The following is a 19,084-nucleotide window of genomic DNA, read 5'->3' as shown; positions in this document are numbered from 1 at the left end:
ATGTGTGTGTAGAGGGTTCTTGATACATGTCAATATAGAAAACTTTTACTTTTTTCAAATTAATAGAAATGTTATCAAAGCGTTTTTTTTTTATATTATCTGATGATATCTATGTCGTATATGAAATCCATCCAAAAAAATATATCTTTGAAGATAAAAATAATTGGAGCCAAAACAATATCAAACATTGCCATTAAATGTGTTTATGCAATCTTCTCAGGCGAAAAATTAGTTCTTCAAGGTGAAGAAAATTAATGAAACGCACAGAAAACGTTTATCTTTAAATTACCATAATTATGAGAGGCACGCAAAATGCTATGATGCACAGCGTTATAAGTTCTTTACAAGTATCGTTCTATTTATATAAATCATGCAGAAATAATATACGAAATAAAGTGAAAAAAAAAACAAGTCTCTTCAAAGTTTTATTTTATATCTTTTTAATGTTTAATTATCCGCTGCATCTATTACAATTATGCTAATATATCATTATTAATTGCTATCCTCGCTTCACAAAGCAAATAGTTAACAATTTAATTTGTATATTAATTTGTTATACAATATCAATTTTCAACTAATTTATCGTCAAAGCCGCAGAAACTAATCTCAATACCGCATAACAAGCGCGAAGGAGAGAGATATTGATAGAAGCGTACAGAAGCGACAAAACGGAAATGTAAAACGACGAGAAGGACTAAGAAGATACGAAGAGAGAGGAGTATGTGAAACTCGAAGCGATTCACAAGGTTGCGACAAGGTAAATTCAACTAACGTTGTCAGAACGTACGAGAAGCACAACCGACCGACCGACCGACCGACCAGCCGGTGAGCGGGATAAAGCTAAGCTAAGAGGCAAGTCAAAGCAAGTCGAGAGGAGTTAGGTCGAGGCGAGGCAGGAGGTAAAGGCGAGTAGGGACAGGGTAAAGCAAGGCGCATTGGCGAGGCATGCTAAGGCAACGGGTCCAAAGTCGTACCACCGATGCGAGGCCCCGGTGGCGCGTTAACCTCCCGCTCGAACGCAGTACGCTCTCGACTCTCGCGCAGGCCAGGTTGCACCAATCTCGTCGGTCGATCCGCCGACCACGTGCTGCATCTCACTGACAAGCGAGAAACCGCGAGAGAAAAATATTCGATATTCGCACACGTGACTTTCGCGCACCAACTGCGACAATTTTGGCCAAGAGAGAAAAAGGACGATAAAAGAGTTTTTTCTCAAGGAAGAAAAAAATCTCTCACGGCGGATCCTGCTAACAGAAATCCTATCGTGAAACGCATTCGATCGATCGCTCTCGTATAATTAGCGAAACCAGTGACAATAGATTACGTCAGTGTGGATCGAGATAGAATAATAAATATCTAATTTGTCCAATTTTTTCAAGATCGATCTCTTTCTCTCAATGTGTTTTACACTACGGGAAATCAATTTTCAAGTGTGCGAAAATGAGATAATCCGTAGGAAGTCACGGTGCTCGCGACCGGACAGCACCATTTAAAACGGACGTCGTGAAATTAATTCGACGAGAGATTCCAATCGCGCTCTTGGATTTGGCTGCGAGCGGTTTACACCGGGGCCGGAGGTATCGCACCGTCACGCCAACCGGACGGTTAATTTAATTTCGAGGTGCGTTTCTCACGCCTGCGAAATCAGTTTTGACCGCGCGCGGAACGCGACGATTAAATGGAGACGGGTGCCCTCCCCCCCGTCATTCCTAACCGTTCCACTTTCGGTGGCCGTGCGTGAAATCGTGCCGAGAAGCGAAAACGAATTCGAAATGGTCACGCCGGTGTGCGGCGCATGTGAGCCTCTCCTTTTACCACTGCAAAAATATAATCGCGGTGCGATAACCTGCGGGGTCTTCAAAAGTTTTCGCGCTTCGATGAATCGCGGCGAAAAACAGGTGGATCGGCCAGAAAAACCGCCCGGCGTTCGAAGATCGATCGAGCAAAACGAATCGGAATAATTGAATTATCGGAAGCCCGAAGAGACAGAGAGGACGCGGACCCCGCGGGACGACCATACATGGTTGTCGTCTGCCTACGAAGCCGAGAGGAAGAAGCGGGATCGCGTTGTCGCGATCGCGTGGGAGGCATTTTTTCCGCTAAACGAGGCGGAGAGACAAATTCGTGCGCTCTCTCCGGAACCTACAGTCGCGAACAGAGCGCAGACTGTTTAAAGCCGCGGATCTTACGAGTACACTCGTTATGAGACGAACGGGTCTTCCAAGAACGACATGATCGGCGCCGCCGCGATCTCTTTCTTCGACGCGTCGCGAGAACGCGTGCCGAGACGAAGACGACCGACAGATCGAATAAGATCACCGCAGAGACGAGAGGAACCTGATTCTGGAGCAAGTTTGTGCCGCCAAGTAGCCAGCAATTCGAATAATTAGCTACAACTAGTTCGTTAGGATCGTGGCTAAATCTCCACGCGAATCGAATGGCCGCGAGCAAACGAGATAGGAAACTTGCCTTCGAAAGGCTATGAGACAGAGAGAAAAAGAGAGAATTTTACAGAGGATAAAACGAAGCAAATGAAATGGAAACGGATGGACAGATCGCGAATCCACTGCTGAGAAAAAGCGTAAAAGAACGGTCACATCGCGCAGAAATTGTATACGGAATGAAGTAAATATTAAGATTGCACAGTGTTGATCCGTATAGCATTTACATTCGAGATGCAATTGTGGCTAAAGTGCATTATCGAAACAAGCCCCGTTTGCAGAGGACCCTCGCGAAATAAACCGCGAGCGTTTTATTTCGTCGCGATTACGCTTGTGACAAATGCGCACGACGAATGAAGATTTCCGCTACGTATAAAAATAATAATAGGGAAGAAAGAAGAAAGAGAGAGAGCAAGAGAGAGAGAGAGAGAGAGAGGGGGGAGAAGGAAAAGGAGAACATGCCGGTCGCGGGAACGAGAAAATTATGCAGAGTGGGACTCGCCGCGATCTTGGTCACCGCGCTGTGCATCCTGACTCTGTTAGACTCACCGCCAGCACGACTCCCGGATCTACCGACCGATCCTCCTCCCACGCCTGGTAAGCAATTTCCTCCCCTCCTCCTCTTCCTTTCCCTGGCATCTCCGCGGAGGGCGCGAGTGCCAGGACCCTTGCCCTTTTGTTATCGGCGAACGGTCCGCCACCGCAACCTGAAGACGGCGGTAACACCGCGCATCGTCATCCTAGCGGGATTTTTTGCTGCCGCGCGAATCGGTCGTGAGCATAGATAAAATCGGGAGACAAATCGGTCTCGTTTCGCACGACGTGACGTCTCGCGAACCTAATTAACCCCTTGAACTCGAGTGATTTCTCGCTTAGAGGAATCATCCGTGTCCCCATTATTCTAATAATACCTAGGCTTGTAGGCATTCCGTTATTCGTGTGTTCGATAACTTTCAACAACTGATGCTATTCATTATCGCATTAAATTTTATTTTGAATTGTTTAAAACGAAACATATATATTTTATTCTTGAAACTACAATTTTTGGAATCTTAGCAATAGACGGTGTAGCGTAAAATTGAAATGAAAAAACAATATATTTGTCTTACTATTAAAGACTCTTACAAAAGATAGCGGAATTTAATTTGATGTATTAAATTCTCATACAGAGTTTTTAAAGAAATTGAAGTATTTGTACAAATTATGAATAAAAATATAAGTTTGTTATTTTAAAATCAATTTTATAATAGAATCACAATCATTTCGAGATTCTATGCATTTTAACTTTAACCAGGAAATTGCAAGTTTAAACAATAATATTCATAAGATATATTGCCCCAAGAATAAACTTAAAAGCAATTTATAATATGGGATTTCATAGCTTGGCAAAAACTATAATTATTACAAATTATGTTACATAACAAAGAGTAAAAGCGAGCAATTTGTATTTTACACACACAATTGCGACGTACGGAAATACAAGAGGTGAATCTAAATAAAGTAACAGTGATAGCTAACGTACTCGCGCGACCACTTTGTTAGCGCATAAACCCCGAAGTACTATCTCAACACATATAAAGAGATTCGCACGCAATCGACTCGTGCGAAGTATCTGCGAGTGATGATTTGTTACTTTATACGTGCTATTTCCTAGTCGCGCAAAGTTTCTCAGCATTAAAATGCTATCCGGCCGAGCCGAGAAGGAAGAGCTCCTGCTCATTGCTTTTTTAAACGCACGTTCATCACGCATAATTGTACGGACACTGCGCTTTCTCTTGTGCTAACAAAGTGCATGACTACGTTTAGAGGGCCGATACCAATCAACCCACGCTACGCATCGCAGAAATACACAACCGAGTTCCGCACACAGTATACGCTCCCTCCCCACGAAAGAAGATAAAAAGATACAAAGATAACGCATTGGATGCGTGCGTGCGTACGCGCGCGCAAAAGAAACGCGCTACGGTTATAAATAAATATCGCGAAGCTTTGGCACACACACACACACACACATATAAAGCTCGCCAAAGAACGTAAATCTCAGAGCTGTTATTTAGTAGTAGCGACTTCATTAGTCGACATAATTTATGACGCGATTCATCCAATGACCGCCCGTCGACTCGCGCGCTTTCGCGTATTTCACCTTCGCCTCCACCATGCAAACATTTCGCGAGGAATTATGACAGCTGATTGTACGGCAGACCGAGAGTGCATACTATATCCGTGCGCCCGACAGGCACGACAGGCTTTTGAAATTTGTCTATGTTGCACGAAGATCGCCTTTCACGTTATCAAAGGGACGAGGATCAAGGAGTCATATTTAACGCTAAATATAAATCATGAATACGGATTCATCATCGCATTTTTTATGACGTAAAAATAAAGTTTAGCTAATTACGCGGATAATAACGATGCAGAGTTGATAATTGGCGAGTTTTATGAAATGTTTCCTTCGACAGGTTGAAGAATTTCTTTCGTCGAGAGCACACATAATTTCCGATTAATTACCGATAGATGTTTGAAAATCGGAACGATTTATTTGCCGTGTGTTGACTTATCTACCTCTACGTAGCCGGCTAGATCGACTCTCCGTCCTGACAGTGCGATTTCCATGAGAACGCCGCCGTGCATTAGCGTATATCTAGCGTGGTACGAATGCTTCTCTCCTTCTCTCTTTCTTTCTTCCTCTCTCTCTCTCTCTCTCTTAAACGTGGAGCCGCGTTTACCTTCTCGTAAAACTCGCGAAGTGTGGCCGCGACGGACGTACGGACGGACGAGGGGAGGACTGCGGGTAAAGGGCACGGAGTCACGAAGAATACCCGCGGCACGCAAACACGTAATACCACCATCGGCGGCCTCATCGGGTCAAACGCCGACTTTTAACGACACACCATGACGGATCATCATCTATCCCGCGGAGGCGAACCCGCGATGGATCAGCGGGATCGACCGGTCTCGTTATCTACCTACGCTCGCTACGTCGAGAGATCGTCGAGAAAATAGTTCCGGGCGTTCGTCGATAACGTTCACGATCCATATATGTCGAAGGCGAGTAATTGCAAGCGAGACGAGTCACGAAACGTATATAGTGCCATAAATTTACCCGAGGACGCCGGACACGATACGCGACGTTTTTCCTCTTTCCTTTTTTTTTTCCTTGTCTCGTCGCCGTCGCCGTCGCGGTTGTCTCGCAGAAATAATTATAAACGAGACATAACGAGAGTCCTTAAAGCTATCAACGACATAGATTTATTCGCGCCGCCGTAGGGCGTCTGGCGGACATCCCCCTCTCTGTCATAATTCATAAATATATTCATTTGATGCATTAATGCACGGAAAAGAGAATGGAAATCTCGCTTCGCGTCCGCTTTGGCTCGTGACTCGGATCTCCGTGACTGCACGGGGAACGAGTTTCTCCGCGGAATACAGGATATAGCCGGCGTATCAACATTAGGGAGTCTAATTAGCGGTCATGTCGATTGAGATTCCGCCCAACTAATTTTTTTCCCCTCCCTTTCTACCCCCATGCTCTTTGAATATTATTAGAGAGAGCGCTGCGTTATATATATATGGAAATCGCAATTACAACAACCACATACGGCACTGATAAGCGAGAGAGCGCGATGCTGAGACAAATATTTTTAGATGCAAGCATAGCAAACTTTAAACGAATGTAAACGTATTCATAGCACAGCGCGTCCATCTCTAATGCATGACGCACGTCATTTCCGTCCGGTCATATAGTTCCAATGTCTTGTCTCGTGTTGATTTACAGTCTTCCGCAGTAGATAAGATCGATCAGCTTAGACAATAAATTGATATCGAATAAAACAAACACACAGTTGCGGCATTACACTCGCAAAAATCATAAAATGATATATTAGCATGCATAATGGGCCTCCGGTGGCTCAGTGTGTAGCGCGCCTGACTCACATCCCGGAGATCTCGGGTTCGATTCCCGACTCAACCCTGGCCTGCGCTTTCCCATTTTTCCTTTCCTACCACCTCCCAACAAAAATTCCTTCCTTCTCTCTCTTCTCTTCTTCCAGTATATACGCATAAAAACTGAATTTACACTCTAATATAACCTGTTGTTGGCCCGAATACATGACCCATCCCAGATCATTACGGCCATTTAAATATTAAAGAATACAAATACAATAGCATGCATAATGCGAGCAATACAGTCTAATAGAGTAAAAGTTTTAAGCTGCAGACAGAGTAAACTGCATAGCGTAGATCAGTGATAGCGCTCTTACTCTTACAAGAAAACACGGTCGACCGAAACTAGTCAAGTCGAACGAAACTTTGTAAATATGAGAGTGGCTCAAGTCTAATGCATGAATATGCATTATATTCGCTTTTGAAATTTGTATAGTTAAATTTGTATAAAGAACGCCATGCGCCAAAATGCCAAAAAGTGAGCAAAAGTTATTTTTAATAAGTTGTGAATGTTAATAACATTTTTTAAAATAATGCTGTTCCAAGCGAGAAAGATTTCATGACACATTTGGAACTCGTCCGGTAAAGCACATTCTACCCATTTTGATATGTACGTTCTGTCATGCTATATACAGGGTGTTTACGAAATATTTGGACAAACTTTTAGGGCGTATTCCTCACGTCAAAATACAGAAAAAAGTTTATATAAATTCATAGCCAAATATGAGTGGTTGCGAAGTTATAAAACAAAGTTTATGTTAACGTTATTATGTGGCATAAGAATTATTGAAACGAAACCATTATTTTATAAATCAAGATCGTTGATAAGACACGAAGAGACGCCTCGCCAACCCATTATTAATGCTTGTGAGATTATATGGAATCATCTGTGAACCTTTGAAATGGTTCGACAATCCTTACTTCGTCGTGTCAACGCCTGTCTTCAAATGACGGCCGTTTTAAGCATTTGTTATAATTTAAATATTTACTTATTATTTAATAATAACGTTAACACAAACTTTGTTTTACTATAACTTCGCACTCACATTTGATTATGAGTTTATATAAACGTTTTTCTTTAGTTTGACGTGAGGAATACGCCCTCGAAGTTTGTCCAAGTACAATATTTCGTAAACATCCTGTATAATATATGTACATATAAAATTGTGCAAAATTTCGAAAGTTTTCTGTCAATAGCAAAAATATGTTTAAATATCCGATACCGTTTTTGCAATTCTATTTGAGTTTAAATTCTATTCGTTTTTCACGCTAAATTCACTGCAAATTTTTATTCGAGACATTTTCTTTATTAAAGTCTTGTTAGTATCAATTAAAAAATAGAATGTTTTTCTCGAATGTGCGATTTATATAACGTTATGCTTTCAAAGAGCAGTTAGACATGAATAAAACGCACTGCATTATCAGTATCTCGAGTCATTTTACATAATACAAAACTTTATCTAAATTAATTCATATTTATGGAATCCAGATCCGTGACGTTTCTTTGCTAGTTAATAGAATTAGAATTAATTTCTTTTTACAAAACTAACAACAGTGCATTTTTCGAAAAACATACACACTACTTGAAAAATATTCTATTTCGATGAAAAAATAGTGAAAGAAAAATATTAATTATGTTTCGATACTTTGTTATTACATATAAGCAATAGATTACACATATTTCAATATTCAAAATATGTATATGCATTTGTGAGATAATATTCTTGTGCGGAATTTTGATCAATTAAAAATAGAAGTCTCCTCCCTCCCGTCTCTCTCAGTCACTTCGACGATTATATTTTCAAATATAAATACTGCTAGCAAAGGAAGAGTAGCTAATTAACGTGCAACTCTGTAATATCTAGTATGAAGTGAATAATTTACCCTCTTATTAACAAAAACATAAATTAGGGAGCTATGTTCTCCCTCGAACATCTCAATTAATTCTTTCATATCGATCGCTTTTCCCCTCCCCCTCCTTTCTCTCTCTCTCTCTCTTCTTCCCGCACTCGTTTTGATCAAACGACTTCTTAGCATCATTCTTTGCGCGTGTTTCAGGGGGTGAACCGCCGGGCACAAGAAGCATCGTCGCTTATTCGTGGGCTCGAAGATTGGCACTCGATTACAGGCCCACCAAGCAGTGCGACGGTAATGGAACGCGCGGAATGGCGTTAAACGCGTACGAGTCGCCCGGCACGAAATGGCTCGAGACAATCCCGGGACGGCTCTTCCTGTATAGCGCCCACTTGGACCTCAGAGTCGTCGGTTACCCAAGCATCAGAGTGATTGGCGTTAAACGAGGAGCTCTGCCGTCCTCCGCGCTCTTCTGCACTATATGGTGAGCTATTTTTCATGTCGCGATGCAGCCCCTTACTCGTCTATCTCTGACGAACGTTAAACACGAGGAAAGAGAATCACTCAAAAGACGCTCATAAACGCGCGCTCTAATCACGCGTCGCCTCTGCAAATCATGCTGGCAAACCGACTCGGTAAATTAGTATCAACCTTCTCAATAATACAAAGATTTAATGAGCTCGTAATTAAATTTATATTATTTAACTTGTTGATATAAGATTTTTCTATCTAATTAAAATTATACATTATAATTACTTAAAGCAATAAAAATTTTCCACAGAAATCTTTTAAGATTTTTTAATTCATGTATGTTTTTAATTAATTGAATCATAATTTAAAAATGTTTGTCAGGTCATTTTTAAAAAGAAATGTTTCTAAAACTCTGACATTTCGATGATTGAAAATATAAATGACCAACTCTTTATATTATCAATTAAGATTTAAAATTGACTCACGTCAACCCGTTCGTGTCTTCCGCTTCAATATTCAAGAAAAATTCCGAGGTTCTTATTTGTTCGTAACAAATTTATAATGAAAATTTGCAATGCGAAATATACACGAGCAGATTAATAATAAGCATGTTGAAAAAATATGTTTTCCATTCATTTCGCACTTTTAAATTCGACGAAATTAAACTTTGTTAATACGGATCGAACTATCATCTCGTTTAGAAGCAACTGAACTGTTCCGGGTAACGTTATGAGTAGCGACGAGCGATGCAAATGTTAGCAGCGGCGCGAAACGGAGCATATTCCGTTTAAAATGCATGGTTGGAAGATATAAATGTCTTCCACCAGGTGTTTTCCGCCGGGATACTCGACATTAATCAGCGCGTTCTCTTTCAATCGGAAGCGGTAGATTAAGCGTCTTGGTCTCGTTATGTTTCAGGTATCGGGAGCACGGTGAGACACGATCGTTGAGCGTGGAGGCGCTCGTCTCGACGATCTGGCTGGACGAATGGGACGGCGCGGCGGACAGTTACACTGGAATCCTCGTGAATTGTCAATTGCCGTTAGATGACTCGATACGCCGGCCGTCTCGGATCTACGTGGGTCCGAATCCCTGCTACGAGAATGCTAGTCATAGTTTAACGACCCGCTCGGAATACGGCGACGAGATCTCCGTCGAGCGAAAAGGGCGCCAAGAGTTCACCTTGTGCATCAAGGGACTGGACTTTGACGAGGATATATCGCGCAAGCTCATAGCCTTCGTCGAGTTACACCGCATTCTAGGCGCCGAACTGTTCTACTTCTATGTATTCAACGTGCATGAGAATGTGCTAAAAGTGCTGCGACTGTACGAGCGATCAAACGTGGTGCGATGGTTCGCGCTCGATCTACCGGGCGATTTGCCAAACGAGAAATCGAGCCGGAGGCGATTCTTCGGCGAGGATATCTGGACGAAAAGGCGAATGGAGCTAATCCCGTACAATCACTGCTTCTACGAGAATATTCATCGATCGGAGTTTGTGGTGCCGATCGATATCGACGAGGCGATCGTGCCGACGCGTCGGAAAACGTGGCACGAGCTGTTGCTGGACGAGCGCGCCAAGCTCGGCAGAAGCTTCAAGGATTTCGCCTCGTATTCTGTACGAAACGTCTATTTCTTCCCCGAGTTGCAAAACAAGAGCGAGACCGATCGGTCGACCGGACTCGGCGAGAAACCCCGACGCTCGGTCGAGCAGCATCCGGATTACTTAGATACCATGAGAACGGCCAATATCTCGCCCGAAGGTGATTCGGTAAAGAGCTTCGTATCTACGAGGCGTGCGCTAACGGTGCACAATCACTATGCTCTGGCCACGCTAAACCCGTCGACCAGGCGGGCTCATCATCTGGACTCGAACGACGTGCTCAAGCATCATCACCGGGCGTGCGACAGCCGACATCTCGACTGCGATCTCTTAATGGAAGACGTTAGGATCGACGAGTCCGCCCTACGCTACGCGGACGAGCTCAGGACAAGAATGAGGATCGCTTTGGCCGATCTCGACGCTTTGCCATAGACATAGACTGTAGTAATATTGTAAATAATAAAGGTCTCTTCTCGAAATCCTCGTCTCTTGTATCTCACAAATGCATGTTAACTCCTTGTGATAATCCCCGAAATATCTCTCACGCGTATGACTTAAATTGCTTTAAAATCTCGAAACGGTATTCAATTTCCTTTATATTAAGACAATGTTATGATTACAAAAGCTACTTTTTTCTTTGATACAAAAGCTACTTTTGAAAAAATAGTTTTATCATTTCTCCAAAATTATATAACAAACATCAACAATATATTTTAATTGGATAAATAAAATGAAAATGTTTAGTATTAATTTTAAAAATTATATAATAATATTTTCGTATTTATTCTAAAATACAAACATTTTAATATTACAAACATTTATTATATATTCAGGTATAAAAAGCTTTCTTTCTTTTTAAGGAAATTACTAAATTCAATCACATTTATTGTTTGTTAATAATTGCTTTAAAATTTGTAAAATATTAAACACTAACTCTCAGAAATGTACAAAATATAAATTCTTGATTATATAATTATTAGAATCTAATGTACAACAAAAATAATCTAAAAATACGTTTTTATTATTCATATCTCACCCTTTCTCAAAATAAAACAGATCTAGAAAAAAATGATAGCGACCAATGTTTTAAAACAAAAAAATAATGCAGATGTTTCTCGAATGCATGGGAAGGCACGTATTTGAAATTATTGCGGTCGGGCAAAACAAACGACAAACGTATAAAGGAATGAATACAAAACTTCACGCTTTTTAAACTTGAATAAAATTATTGCGACTGGGAACAATAATTGAAAAACGTGCGAAATAAAAGGTACAAAAAAAAACACTTTTCATACTTTTCAACCGTGGAATTTCAAGTTGAAACTATTGGAGCCGGTATACAATAATTGAAAGTATTTAAAATGACAAAGGTCTGACGGGCTTTCAAGATTGAAGCATGAGATTGTAATGGTCGGACGCAATAATTGGAAATCTAAAACAACAAAAACAAAGTTGATGGCTTTTCAAGGCGTGGTGTGCTCGGGATGAAGCTTTAACTCGCTTCCGAAGATTCAAACGACTTTAACATCTAGAAATGCATTTTACACCGCCATAGTCTCAACCGTCTGACATTTATCAAATGAGACAAAACAAACGCGCTATTTATGTGAAGGAAGGCATAGAAAAGGTAAGAGTCTCTCCAGTTAACGAGTACGTACGAGAAGCGGACGACTTTATAAAGCGCCGCATCCATCATGCTCGGTACGCGCGAACGACAGTTTCAATCTCGCTAAAGTGGCGGTTCGGTGGTCATCCATTAACGCTCAAGATCTCGTTCCACGCGCGGGTCAAATACTTTGCACCTCAAACTATCCCGAAGCGATTTCCATCGCCGTCGTTATCGATTGATTAGATATCGAATCGGATTACTCACTGGCGATCAGAGCGGCGTTATGCGCGACAGCCATCAAACATATTTTTCACGGATAAAATCATAAAACGCATAAAATGGCTCTCCTGCGGGCGAGCATTCGAGACAAAAGATAAATCCGATTGCGCCGGAAACACAAACAAAGATACGATCGTTCGAAATACGACCGCGTTTTCCTCAAATAAGTTTTACGACGCGTATCGAGTGCGGGCATGATCAAGGTCGCAACTAGCTTTAATAGATCATAAGAAAACCGTGGTATCCGCATTCTTTTGTTATGAGACACAAAGATAAAAGCGGAATGTCATTTCGCCCGAGAGATAAGTAAGTTTCGCGGAACGTTGAAATTATTCGCGGACATTCATGGCGTGCCAGGCGCTTCTCGAGATGTCGTTTCGTCGATTCTTCAAATGTCTACGACTTCGAAATGGAATAACCGAACTCGCAAACTTCCAAAGGGAGACTATTGTAAAACGAACGTACAAGTTTTCCATCATACTTTTCAAGACATAACGATCTATCGGCGCAACTATCGACGTTTAAGACAGGTAGCGAGCAAAGTGTCGCCAAATATGCACACATCAAGATCGTTCCAATTCCATATAATAATGTGCCGTGTAAGCGAGACGGATCAACTTCTGATAACGTATCGTTGAAATGTGGGTCGCGGTAAAAGCTCGCCAACCATCGATTACACACACACAAATACAGGCTATTACATCGTGCAGATTCTGTTACTGATTTTTCGACCGTTTCAAGATTACCGTCGTCACGTCGGTCGTCAATCTGAATAATAAGTCGGTCTAACCCATATACGTCCACTTTTTTATCGACCATACAATTTTTACACATCCATTCTGCCCGTTTAATGAGAATTTGAGTCCTACTTTTAGTAATCCTCAAAAGTTTAACGTTTCTTCGTGTGTTTATGAAAACTATTATTTAATACAGCTTTTCAAAATATCGGGCATCTTTAATAAACCGTAATAAATCATTCACCGAGCTTACAAGTTATATTTTTTAATACAAAAAAATATATTTTTAACCACAGTTGTATTGCAACATATATTTACGATTTAATTATGCAAGTAGCTAGCTACTTTATATTCATGATTAAATCCAATTGCATCATACAGGCTTTACGATCGGTGCAACATGTTGCGAAAGCACAGAATGTAGGATATAAATGAGTTAACGCTCCCGCAGCGTGCACAATTTCGGGAATTAAAATTTCAGCTGCGAAGCGTCCAATCCATCATAAATCTCATTATATCCTTCAGCCTATGTACGTTAGCGGACGTATCTCTTTACTGATTTATATCCGTAGCGTTTGAGTTACAATGTTTTTTCCAAGCTGACGAAGTAATCTCACTAAGTCACGCCTGAGGGCTTCCATTGAGCGTCTCGTGCGAGGTGCGTTAATTCGATCGCGGAATATTTTCGCGCCGCACGATGACGACGAGGAGGTGCCGTGCTCCACTTAACAAAGTATCCGCGTGAAGGCGTCCGTCTGACAACACGTGATAAAATTCGTGCCGGTGTCGCTTATATTCGCCGCCCGCTGGCAGATACCGGAGTTAAGACCGATTCTGAATTAATGCGACGATAAATCATGCCAAGTTTAAGAGAGAACGCGTTTAGAGAAGCTGCACGCGCTCAATGCCCGCCTAAATTTATCGGCGTACCGTATTTACCGAACGCCCGCGCATCCCTCTGTCTCTCGCTTCATATCACGCCGGCAACGACTACGAGACGACGACGACGGAAGCTTTATCTCTCTTGCCCGCAAACCGCCGCATGGAATTCGCATATATCATCGGTAATAATGTCCCCGCCAGTCGAGCTCGCCTGGCCTTCCTCCGCTGCGACACCCTCGCTCGATGAGGCGCCAACTCCTCGAGTTGTTATTCTCGAGGAGAACACGCGGGGAGAGTCATATTATTACAGACACGCGCCGTCGAACAAACCTATTTGAGCATCGACCTCGCCGATGGCGACATCCTCTCGAATATCTACCGCGCGGGTGGATTTTTACGATTTTCTCTCCCTTTTCCCTCCCCGCAAAATCCAGGCCGCGAACGATCGGTTTCTTTCCTGTTAGCTCGTTGCTACTTTTACAAAATCTATGTCACCCACCGTTTTTTCCATTGAGAAATTCGCCCTTCTTTTTGACGCCATTCCAAGTCGTATTTCACTGTCTTATTGTTATATGTAGCTACGTTTTCCTCGGTTCGTTGCGATCGACAAATTACACACGTCGTAAAGATAGGTCAGGTCCTGTACAATGAAAAATATATAGGACACAATTTTATCGCAAAGACGATTATATTCTATTGAAGAGCTTTAAAATATTATTTATAAATATATAACTTTCCCAGAAAATTTTTTAAAATCAGATTAAAACATTTAACTGCAAATATTAAAACATTTAAAAAAATAGTGAAACATAGAAAATTTTTATAAGATCTAAGCATTGAGAATAAAAGCATCATATAAAATAAATTGTTAACATGCTCAATCTTGAAAAAATTGAAACGTTCTAATTTATTACGATTAATTAGTATTATTATTGTTTAATAAAATTAAGAAAAATATAAAAGAATTTATTTGAAATTGAGTTACAGAATTATATTTTTTAATACGCCGTATTTATTTACGCAACTATCATTTCTCCAGAATTATTTATACGTAAGTTAGAGTCATATCATGTTACTCTTTCGTTATCCATTTTATTCTGTACAAAAAGCTTAAAAAAGCTGTAAAAAATCTTTTGCGTGAGCAACGCTTGACGTAAAATACAGATATTAAGAGCTTGATCAAGACCTAAATCTACAAATGCGCAGAAAGTATTCTACTAAATTATGCGCGCGCCATAAACTTTAATAAGAACATATGAGCACGCGACACGAGTGCTTACATTGTAACACAAAAAAGCTGGGGAACGCAGCTTACGCGATTCGTCGGATATCTGCAAGCATGCGCCTGCCATCCGCGAAAGCGAGAGGGAGAGAGAAAGAGAGAGAGAATACAGAGAGAGGGTTGATCGCGAATAAGCAGCACGTGCGTAGCAGTCATCCTGGCGCATTCGCCAGGACCGCTTGCACCACGGAAGTTATCTCTCCATCATCGGATGTTACAGATCATTATCTCGTGCAATTTACAATCACACATCGACACTCTCATACTCACGCCACTCGCGGAAACTTTTAATCAACGGCTATATTACTTCATTATATTTTTCGTCGCAAACATCAAATTTTTTTAAAAATTGAACTCTCGTCTTAATCAAATAAAAATAGTTAAAACGAATATCCGCGAAAGATCTTAAAAGAATTTATCTGATATCGCGTAGAATTACTTTGGTTTATTTTAAGCGCATTTTAGTGGACGTATATAGTGAACGTCGTAAACGTCGGTGACATCTATAAAACATGCACGATTACCACGAAGAATATACGTGTGTGCGCGCTCTGCGCGTATACTGCATTGAGAATGCGATTCACTCGCAAATTATGTTTAAGTACTCACGGCGGATCTTTTTATCGATTATAATTCCTGTTGTTCTCGCACGGATACAAACCGCTTTAACAAGGCGGATCGCCGTATCCTCATCATACTTGAGAATAAAAATTATTTGTTCGTTAGAGGATTACATTGGAAAGAATTACACTGGATGCAATGCGCTCGTCTGAGTGATCTAAATATAGCCGCAAAAATTTCTGGCATAGCCAGAATGATGATAAACAGACGGAACAAAATGATGCATAGCAGTTCTTGGCCCGATCGAGCACCGCAAACAGTGAAGGTGCGCATCGATCCTTTATCTCGTGCCTTCACTATTATTCCAACGAGTCGCGAAACGGTATATCTATTGGAACAAACTGCGCCGCGATCCGATTGTCTGGAAGAAGTCATCCTCCTAGATCGATGCGCCCCTAAAGGAATCGCATCTGTGATGATAAAACAAAGGTTAATCGACGGGAGACCGTCTATAAATAAAAAATCCACGAGTACCGCTGAAAATTCATCAGACGTAAATAACGAGACGAAAAGCAGAACAAATTCCAACCATCCATTTATGCCGCGCAGTCTTTCGTCAATCGAGACCACTGCAATTCACCAAAACGCTGTCATTGTGTTAGAAGAAGATGTTTTCCGAGATCAATCGAAATGTAAATCAGATTTTTTCGCGAAAATTGATGAAACAAAGAAGACATTAACACAAGACATTACAAAAACATCTTTACTGAAAACAACGTCGGATATGACGGATACGGATGTTGCAAAGTTATCTCCGAAAAATTCACATGCCCAAGAAGAACCCATAAATGCAGCCGCACGACTAACAAATAAATCTCCCTCATTCGCGGAGACTAACGCCTTTGATGTAATAGTAAACGTTGCAGATGAGAGATTGCACGCAGCCAGCATCGCGCAAATAGATAATTCACAAACGCGAGAAACGGATGGGGTGAGGAAGGAATGTCAGATTGCCATTTCGCCCGCATCCTCACCGAGGCACGCTACGTCATCACCGCCGCACATCAAGGTGGACGACTACGACAATTATGCGACATCCGTTTCATTCTCGTCGAAAGGGAATCATCACGCCTGTCTGAAGTGCACGTCCGAACGTCTCCTTCGCTCGCAAATCGATCCCTTCCATTCCCCATCGCGATGCAAAAAGAACAACGATCTGACGGCGGTGAAAGCGCACGGTTTTCGACGCTATGATTCGATCAAACGCGAAAAAAGGGAAGCGCGCGACAACCGTCAAAACAAAGATATCTGGTACGCGGGATGCTTATTCGGAGAGACGAAAAATGTGAACGGTAAAAAATTGGATCGGCAAAGCAAAGACGATGGTTTATTGCCGGCACGACCGCCTATAGACTTTAAAAAGGAGGCTACTCTCGGACGACATTATTATCCCGAGGGAGGTTGGGGATACGTCATTGTCACGTGTTCGGTGCTGGTGCATTTTATCGGGGTGGGTCTGCAACTTGCCGCGCCCGGATGCTGGCATATCACCGCCGAGCGAAAGTTTCGACATCCTCCGCTGCATAGCGCAGGTAAGAGGTCAAATATTCTTAACGCATCGAATATTGATTAATTTCATAAAAGCCCAAGAACTTGCAACAATACGATAAATAAATACAGTTTCTAGAAGACATACTTCATTTTAAGTAGCTCTCTATCGAATTTTATTTCTATCCCTTTGCGTCAAGATAATCAGCAAGCATCATGACAGACATATGCATACATATATTCTATGTGCTAATTACGAACTATAAATGCAAATGTAATGCGCTTATTTTGGTTTACAATAATTTTTGTAAAAAATCAGGATTCATCAAATTTTAAAATGAATTGCACTATATCAATTCTAGGAAGATATATATTATAATATACATATGTATATATCTTTTATTATATATAATTTCCAACAAAATTAATAAAAAAATATTCTTTTTAAATATAAGCTTTTATAGAATATCATATATAAAAAAGTTCTTTTTCTCTAATTTTTCTTAAAATCATCTAAAATCTAAATAAACAAATCAGCTCTTAAAAAAGGCGTGTAAATCGATATTTGCAAGTATTATCGTCTTCTTTTCGCGATGCTGATTGATTATCTCGACACTGCGCTGTGCTTCGCATCAATAAAAGCCTGTCATGACTGAATGAAGCATTTGACAGTTCAAATATTAAGTATCTGAGTATAATTTTAATTTAATTGATTTTGAAAAAATCGAGTTACTAAAGTCAATATGTAAGTAACTTTATAAATATGTGTGTGTGTTAAAGAATTAATTAACGTTGTTAATGATTAAAATTCTTTAAAAAATAAAATATTACGGCTAAACTATAGGAAAATTATAATAGAACAGACTTCTATTTCTCAGAAATCGATTTTTTATATACTCGTATCACATAGCAAGATATTTCTAAGTTCCGAATATGAAAATATTTTGGCGCTTCCCGACAAGAAATAATTCTCCACAATGAAGATTGTTTCGAATCCTCGCCGGTACGAAACATTACTAACGTTCATCTGACGAGAGGGACAGCGATAAGGCCTCTTAGCTAAGACAGTGATCGCGTCCAAGAACGTGGAAAGAACGCGTTGTTTTCGCGACGTAGTTCATTAATTTATTTGACGAATATTTAATCCCGATACGAAATTCTAATATGAAAATATTTTGGCGCTTCTTTTTCTCTATTCTTTTGCTTCCATTTTATTCAAAAATATTAATATATAATATATACAATATATATATAATTATGATATCTCCCTTAGTCTGACTCTTCTCCTTCGACCTTTCCGACATGGGTGACCCCACCAGTAGCGTTTTTGAATGAAGCAGGTTTAAGCGCTTTGAGAGCGATTAAACTCAATTTGCCATAAATAATTTGGCAAAAATTAACCAAAAATAGGTTTTGAGACAATTTAATTAATATAAATATGTAATACATTAATAATATAAATAATATAAAATACATGTCCCGTTTTTTACGCTATTTTGGCTTTAAAGTACAAGATTCTTTATCTTTATTAATCAAACGTTTATTCGAAATATTTTATTGATTAATCTAATAATTCAAGTATCCCTTGATGAGACGAATAACCTACGACGGAGTATATGACGTTATTAATCGGTCTCAAAACTTCAAACTTGCTTCATTTGAAAACGCTACATGTTACTGCCGGCATAGTTCTCAGGTTCATTAGAGTACTCAAACCTCCTCACCCGGCAAATGCCTCCGTTAAGGTGGAGACATCATCGAAGAGGAAAAATTATTGTTTTCATTTTCTTTCAATACAAGTTTTACAAATTTATCAAATAAAAAATATAATACACAAAGAATTATATATATAGTATATAATATATAATTACAAAT

The 19,084-nt window shown here is 40.4% G+C and overlaps 2 protein-coding genes across 2 annotated transcripts in view; both read left to right on the top strand.

Annotated features, from left to right (window-relative positions):
• The first annotated feature begins 1,183 nt into the window (after positions 1–1,183).
• LOC115238767 lies at positions 1,184–10,991 on the top strand. The gene is made up of 3 exons (XM_029812828.1): positions 1,184–3,038; positions 8,442–8,721; positions 9,627–10,991. Exons 1-3 carry the CDS (start codon positions 2,795–2,797, stop codon positions 10,741–10,743), a joined length of 1,641 nt encoding a protein of 546 aa, XP_029668688.1. The 5' UTR covers positions 1,184–2,794; the 3' UTR covers positions 10,744–10,991.
• Positions 10,992–15,381: 4,390 nt separating this feature from the next.
• Positions 15,382–19,084, top strand: part of LOC115238749 — a 91,241-nt gene continuing 87,538 nt past the window's right edge. Inside the window, exon 1 of the mRNA XM_029812795.1 lies at positions 15,382–17,253. Within this exon, the coding sequence (XP_029668655.1) occupies positions 15,855–17,253 (1,399 nt within the window). The 5' untranslated portion in view covers positions 15,382–15,854. The remainder of the gene's footprint in view (positions 17,254–19,084) is intronic.

This window comes from Formica exsecta, unplaced genomic scaffold, assembly GCF_003651465.1.
Source record: "Formica exsecta isolate Colony F162 unplaced genomic scaffold, ASM365146v1 scaffold359, whole genome shotgun sequence".
Taxonomy (NCBI): Eukaryota; Metazoa; Arthropoda; class Insecta; order Hymenoptera; family Formicidae; genus Formica; species Formica exsecta.
The sequence above is the reverse complement of the archived record's forward strand: the minus strand, read 5'-3'. Positions and strand labels throughout refer to the sequence as shown.

Coding starts and splice junctions, on each gene's coding strand:
- LOC115238767 (XM_029812828.1), top strand. CDS start 2,795: ATGAAGATTTCCGCTACGTATAAAAATAATAATAGGGAAGAAAGAAGA. Junction 3,039..8,441: donor CGATCCTCCTCCCACGCCTG/GTAAGCAATTTC, acceptor CGCGTGTTTCAG/GGGGTGAACCGCCGGGCACA. Junction 8,722..9,626: donor GCGCTCTTCTGCACTATATG/GTGAGCTATTTT, acceptor GTTATGTTTCAG/GTATCGGGAGCACGGTGAGA.